Genomic DNA, 7,760 nt, shown 5'->3' with positions numbered 1-7,760 from the left:
AGCTAGAAGACCTCTCTCACTCTCTCTACACGAAGCTATATAGAGGGGAGTGAGGGGTGATACAAACGAGGGATAAAATTACACATTTAGCCCTCTACCTACCCTCTTGTACCGGTACACGGGCTCCTGTACCGGTACAAGAGCCAACCCGAGAGCAGCTAAATTCGGTGCGAGCATCTTGTACCGGTACAGCAACCCCTTGTACCGGTACAACAAGCAGTCCTGCGATGGTTGTACCGGTACAGCCTGCCCTTGTACCGGTACAGCGAGCAGAAAATCCTGTTGTTTCGCAGATTCTCTCGCAGAATGCTGCCCTCGCGTCGCACGGAGTCCGTTTTGCGCCTATTTGACGCCAACGCGAGTCGGAGCTGTCCCGACACTCTCCAGAGCTGTCGACAAGCCTCCAGTCAAACACCAGGGATCTCACACATTTTTAAGAATAATATTTATTATTAATATTTAATCAAACTTAATAGTTTTGATAGATCTATAAATAAATTTTTTAATTAAAAAGTTACAGTTGGAGAACTTCTTTCAAATTGAAGAACATGTGAGGGTGTCTTTACTTTATTAAAATTGATTGGAGAAAGAAGAAACGATTACATGCGTTTGGTGTATATCAATATTCCATGCGCCGCCAACTTATATTAGATGACTAATATTTTGACATCAAAATTTAATTAAGTATATCTAATCTACAAAGTCTAATGTTTGATGAATTAACTTTAAAATCTCTATTGAAAAGTTTTAAGCATGCGATGTATGTACACATATACACCTGATGCAGAGAATATTTAATATGGTACACACATAATTCTAACAGAGATGAAAAATTTTTGCTTGTATCTGGTGAATACCAATACTGCAAAAATCATTCATAATATTAGATGATTAATAAAATATTTAATAATTAAAATATAAAATATAATATAATATAATATATGTAATATAAAATATTTAAATAATTTATTGTAATATAGAAATTTATATTTGATACATATTTTAGAGTTGGTTTATGATGCAATGGGTGCATCAAAAAATTTTATTGGAGATGTGGCTAGCTACCATTAATTCATGCCTTAATTTTACTATATTTGTTATTAAAAAAATAAATCAGTTCATATAATATATTTATAAAAATGGTGCATGTAATAATTTCTCATAGTTAGAATGGGAGAGAGGAGTCCAAATTCATATATGTATGTATATATATTCTTTAAAGGCTTAAACTATTGAAGAACGGTCTTTGATTTAATATTATATATTCAGCACTCTTCTTAATATATGTATGTATTTATATTCTTTAAAAGGTTAAACTATTGAAGAACGGTCTTTAATTTAATATTATATATTCAACACTCTTCTTACATCGTTTTAGATTATTTAATGAGTCTAACAAGGCTGACTAACTTCTCTAGTGTCAATTGGCAAGATTTGGATGTGAATTTTACAGGTTAAGCTATTGGTTCGAGATTTAGGATCAAAATCTAGAGATTCTCATTGGATTTAGGTCAGGTTGGTAGTGGAGATGATAGTAATTGTGGATGCACTAACTAACTATCCCAAAAGTACGTATGGATATAAAGGGCACATATATCTATCGGGCTTAGTCACAGTAATTACAAAAATTCTCCCTACTCTCGTATTGTTAATACAATATGTAAAAATCGAACTCACGCTACTAGCTCTGATATTACTTGTGGATCGTAAATGCTAATCAACTATCCAAAAACACATGCTGATAGAAAAGACGCATGCCCACCGCACTTAAGAGCTCAACCACAATGCTCATATGCTTCGATTTGAGTCAATTTCTCTAGACATTAGGTTTATTGTTCGGCCCCTTGCCGCTAAGCCTATTGTGAATTGCAGCTCCGCTTGTTGGGCTTCTCGAAATCAACTTAGTAGTCTCGTGAATCAATTGTTACACGACAAAAAATTAGGCCTATTTTAGACAATAATAAATAGCAAACAATAATACGGATTTTGAACCCCCAATTGTAAGAGACCATGTACATGTTTGATTTTTGCCATCTATCATTTAATAGGTTAAAGTTTCTTTTTTTTTTTCTTTTTTTTTTTTCGTTTAGTTGTTCTATCATATTTTGTATCATAATTGATATGTATGATCATCTATGTTTCGTGCATGTGACGAGGTATATTAATGTTGAGGGTCTGTTTGCCTCGTAGTTCATAATATTTCGATAACTATTCATATTGTCTATTGAAAATATTTAAATTTATCGTTAGCTTAAATTGGATACTTATGAAAGGCCGTTAGTGAAGTAGTGGAATCATTCTAGACGGTTAGATGACAGAAATTTTAGATTATCATGGGCTAAGAAATATTCTCATTATGATAATTATAGTACTACATTAATAAAAATATTAGTTTTTAACAATCTCTTACCCAAGTGAATTGGTAAGATAGTAACATACTCGTTGTTTCTAATATAAAATCAAATATTATAAATCTTAAACCAAACTACTCTAAATAGTAAGTTGTTTCGATTTCTATCAAACTGATTTGGCAATAGCAACTGTGTCCCACGCAGGCTGTGTGGAAAGCCCTGAAACATAAGACAGGTGTCCCATGTGGAATCATGCATAATAATAATAATAATATAATAATAATAATGTATTATATGCAGGTTTTTGAAAAGGTTTCCTAACAAAAGGCGTCCTATATATATAACCCTTTTTTTTTTATTTCCTTTCTTTATTTAAATGAGTGCTTAATAAAGTGGTTGCTGAAATGAAAGTTAGCTGTGCATGCGGACTGGACTAAACCAAAAAAAAAGAATTAAAAAAGAAACAGCAGCAAAAGTAACATAAATAGTAATGGAAGTGGGTGGGGAGACAAGCCCACAACCACTCTCTTGCATTATATGAGCTTGGGCCTCCCAAGCTCTTGTGGTTGTAGTGAAGCATCAATTAACCAAGGAAAAATTTCACATATCACTCCTGTAGTTTCATACTTTCTCTAATACTTTATGATTTAACGTGTAACAATTTAGTACTTTATGATTTTATTTTTCTCTTTTTATTATACCTCTATTAATTTTTTTCATTAAATCAATGACAAAATTAAAACTAAAGGGGACTTCGTCCTATCCCATTATGTGGGGATGATGGAGGATATGGACTATATGCCATAGAGGATAACATCGCAACTGCCATGGCAACTTTTTGTGATCAACTCGAGTAGTTCCATAGTGACTTCTCCCTTCAAGAGGACGATTGGAAAATGTTGGTAGAGGACTTGTCACCAAGGTCTACAAGGTTAAGAACCTCAAGATGCGAGTGATGATCCCCAAGAAGGTGGCTAATGGCATTGAGACACAAAAGGTGCACACCCCGAATATCCACGTTCCTGTGCCCCAATGCTTCAGGGGCACATGCGATGGGAAGAAAATTGACAGCTTTCTATAGTACATGGAGTGCTACCTCAAGACGCTGAGGTTGGAGGACGAGGAGGATAAAATCCAAACTGCTTCTATGTATCTCATCGCATCGAGACAAGGAGGATAAAATCCAAATTGCTTCTATGTATCTCATCGACGATGCGATGTTGTGGTGGCAGTAGTGGTCAGCAGAGGCTGAGAAGGGTTAATGCGAGCTAAAGTTATGGGAGGACTTCGTGCGCAAGCTCAAGATATAGTTCTACCTAGAGCACATCAAATATCTTGCGTGAAGGTAACTTTAACGGCTCAAACATACGGAAACATTTAAGGAGTATGTTAAGGAATAATCTAAACTAATGCTTGCCATCACCAACGTGGTCGGAGTGGACTTGCTGTTCTTTTTCTTTGACGACCTTCAACATAGGCGAGCAAGGGTCTTGTGAGGCGAGACGCGTGTGAAGGATGAAAGGCCAAGGGTGGGAGTGACCATTTAGCTCAAGAGAGTCTTTTCCTTGACAATTTAGCTAAAATTACTTGCTCTGATCCAATATAAATTTTGTCAGTTGGGATAACTTCCAATGTGTCACTTAAAATTATGAAATTATTATAAATATTTTAATTGTCAATATTATTTTGGGCACTATATATTCATGAATTATGTAAAAAGTATTCTTCTTTAGTTTACCAAAAATTATTGAACTAATTTGTCCCCGGTCATATTGACTTATAAATAAAAATATACTATTCTGTAATAATATACTGCTAGTGAAGCGGCCCGCACTTTGCAGTAGGTAGAAACCGTAGTAGTAATTAATAATAAGAAAACATTAAACATTTTCTTATGTATCTCACTTGGTACATCCACCAAAGATTTCTCACTGTTGGCAAAGGATATGGGCTCGACGATGCCTTCCCCGACGATGATGATGACGGTGATGACGATCCTTCTGACCGCGGCGGAAGGGGGAAGTGAGCGTGCATTAGTAAGAGAGAGGGAGAGAGCGAGGGAAGGAGACGATGATGTATAGCAAAAGATGAGTGATAGAGAATTGATGAATATATTAAAGGTAAAGAATAGAAAATCCGGTGGAGGGACAGAAAAAGGGTCATGATAAATAATTGGAGATAGAGAGGTTAGGATTGTAGACGGTAGTGGACCATTTAAATATACTAATTGGAAGTTTGGTAGTGGGACCGTTTGCATTAATTGCAACTATAGTGGAGAAAAGGAAAAAGGACATGATGAATAATTGTAAATAGAAATGATAGAATTATAGATGGTAGTAAGACCATTTAAGTGCATTAATTGAAAGTTTGGTTAGTGAGACCGTTAAAATGTATATTGAAGGTTTGATAAAGGAAAGAAGATGGGTCACATGTTAGTGAAGGTGGAAAAAAACTTGCAAACATTAAGAATTCATATAAGTTAATAGATTGTGTATGTGATGTTTTATATGTTGGAGACGTACTTTATATGTGGAGAGGTGCTGTATTTGGACTTTTATTTTCATATATTGGAATTATGTGATGTAGAAATTTATGGTTTTATGTGTTGGCTGGTTGAATATCATATATTTAAGCTAGCTAGTTTTAATTTGTATCAAATATTCTGATTATCCGTATTGTAGGACGTTTATATTACATTTTGGTAAATATTGTTAGTTGATTGTTGATGACGTGTGTGTACATGCAGTAGATGGTCATGTAAATATTAGCGGGTCTGTGCATGTGGACGAATAGGCTTTCGCTGGGATCCTTAAGTGTGGCAGACTGAGGGAGCTGGTAAAATTATTTCTAATCGAAAAATTATACTATGCATGATTTTTTTAAAATTTTAATATGATCAGTTTATATTTATGATTAGGTTTTTATAATAGTTTTCAATTCAATTTGCATTATAATGTCTCTTATGTATCGATGATAAAATAAATTAAATAGAGCGAAAAGTGTGATAAAATTATTGAAAAAAATTTAAATAAAACTAAGAGTATAATGAGATTATTGAAATTAGATCAGGACTTTTCTTATGTATTGATGGAAAAGAAATTAACCAGCGACCTTCCCTAATTTATTTGTGGAAGAAAATTAAATGATGTTAGTAGTACGGCACAATTATTTAAAACCATAATCTCCTGCTCGATGGATTTAATATTTTATTTCCAGAAAGATAATTTTTATTTTGAATCATGCGATTCATGCCCATCTATCTTAAATCAACATCATTTAAATAACACTAATTAAGATCATTATTTAATAGCTCACGAACGCGGCATTGCTAATAGATATTTGAGAAAAAAAAGACAACTGCGCTGACATAGATCCGGGTTCACCGCTGGGTGACGTGGTGGACCGGGTTCAGGGGGACCAACTTTTCCAGCTCTCGCTGGAGTTCCGCCATCTCGACCTGCTCCAGCGACGCCCAGACCTCCATCCCCTGCGGGTCCCGCGCGGCGGGCGGCCGCGGCAGCACCACGATGGAGCTGGGCCGCAACTGCGTCATGCAGGCCCACGCTGCCGGCCCCCACCCGAAGTTCACCTCGTACACCGGCAGCCGCAGCCAGCTGCTGAAGACGTTCATATCGAACCCTGCCTCCGTCGCGCCGCCGCACTTCCGCACCGCCTCCCAGCCCAGCTCCAACTGCCTCTGCCACCCGTCCTCGCCCTGCAGCCGCCTCACATACTCCGCGTCGACTCGCTTCACCGCCGCTCCCATCTCCTCCTCGAGCACACATTTTGTGTTCTCAGTCACGTCGGATTTAGCAATATTCTCTACCTCGTCCATCGGAATGCCGGCGAGAGTTCCCGTACAGCAGTTGCCGAAGGAGCCGTTCGGAGACCGCAGCTCCATCCGCGACCGTGTGTTCGCCACCACCACCGCCACCGCTACGCGGGCGACGGGTCGCGCCCGCACGGCGCACCGCCAGACCAGCGCCGCCACCGCCTGGAATCGCGTTGCCGCCGAAGATGCCGTCTTCTCCCTCAGCGCCGCAATTTTCGGCCCGCCGAGCACGAATCGCTTATGGACCTGCGGCGGCTTCTCCGGCGGTTGTTCGGCCGCATTAGGAACTGCATTCTCCTTCGGCGGAAAAACAGCGGCGCCGTCGAACGACGGGGAATACTCAGATGAGAAAGAACCTCTCGCCGCCGCAGCCCACCCTTGCAGAAACGAAAAGAACGATCGGCCGTCTGCGATCTTGTGCGAGATGCAGACGCCGACAGCAATGCCGCCGCATCGGAATACGGTGGCTTGCACTGAGAGAATGACTGTCGGCTCAGAGTCACAGCAAGAGGCCTCGCCTTTGCTACAAGGGAGGAACTTCTTCACCTCGCCGAGATCGGGTTCGTCGGAGCTCAGAATCTCCGAGAGGTCGGCGTTGGGCGCGCGGGCTTCGAAGAACTCGGCCCCCTGATCCCCGCAGTCCACGAGGGAGTTGCCGCTCAGCCTGCCGGCGAGGGGATAGAAACTGGCGAGCACCGTCGACAACGAAGATTTCAAAGTTCCGATGTCGTCGGCGGCGGAGGGGGTGGCGGAGTAGAAGAAGACGACGGGGAGGTGGTAGAGGGGGTGGTTCTGATCCATCCAGCTGAGCTTGTAGGAACGAAGTTGGGGAGGAGTCGGAGTGGAGGGCTTCACGGTCTCGCGGGAAACGATGTCTACGGTGATCGCCATCGTAAAAGGGTTGACTAGCTAGCGCGGTGCTCCGAAACTCGACATCGTGGAGCTTTTATTCTGCCACTGGATGCGGAACGGTCGAGTCCACGTGCTGCATCAAGTGGAGAAATTAGTACCCCCATAAAATGTGCGTTTATTAATTCTATATCGAGAAACGCGCGCGAGCTTTACAATTCTATTGCAATTCATAGAGCTGTCGCCTCCTCTTCTACTGGTTTATTAATAAAAAATTGTTTATTAAAATATCAGATTAAAAAATGACTAATTTGCATAAAAAATTTACAAGTGTTTAGTTTTTACAAAATTGGTCCATCTTTTTTGATTTTGCGAATTCGGTCGGAATATTTTGCCATACGACGAAAATGTCCCTCGTTTTCCTTCACCTCACTCGTATTAGCTCAGATACGTATATCTTACTGTACGGTGTCTGGGCCGGCATTAAATGTGCCCCGCGCTTGGTTACGCAACCTCTCAGTCATCGAAATGCGAACCAAATCGGTCCCGTTATTTGCCAGCCCTGGAGTTTGCTATTCGGATTTTCGAAATTAAATATTTTGAAGCTAAATTGAAAATATTACACGGTCAGCAAGGAAAATAATGGTGCAACGTCAAGAAAAAAGATGCAACATCACTTCAAACAGTGCAGTATGCAGCCTGTATTGGTGTAACCTCTGACGCTCACA

At 39.9% G+C, this 7,760-nt stretch overlaps 1 protein-coding gene across 1 annotated transcript; it reads right to left on the bottom strand.

The window, feature by feature from the left end:
* On the bottom strand, positions 5,520-7,004 carry LOC109726807 (salutaridinol 7-O-acetyltransferase-like). The gene has a single exon (XM_020256598.1). It carries the CDS (start codon positions 6,982-6,984, stop codon positions 5,731-5,733), a length of 1,254 nt encoding a protein of 417 aa, XP_020112187.1. The 5' UTR covers positions 6,985-7,004; the 3' UTR covers positions 5,520-5,730.

The sequence above is a fragment of the Ananas comosus genome, linkage group 21 (genome assembly GCF_001540865.1).
Source record: "Ananas comosus cultivar F153 linkage group 21, ASM154086v1, whole genome shotgun sequence".
In the NCBI taxonomy this organism is placed as follows: Eukaryota; Viridiplantae; Streptophyta; class Magnoliopsida; order Poales; family Bromeliaceae; genus Ananas; species Ananas comosus.
The sequence above is the reverse complement of the archived record's forward strand: the minus strand, read 5'-3'. Positions and strand labels throughout refer to the sequence as shown.

Coding starts and splice junctions, on each gene's coding strand:
- LOC109726807 (XM_020256598.1), bottom strand. CDS start 6,984: ATGGATCAGAACCACCCCCTCTACCACCTCCCCGTCGTCTTCTTCTAC.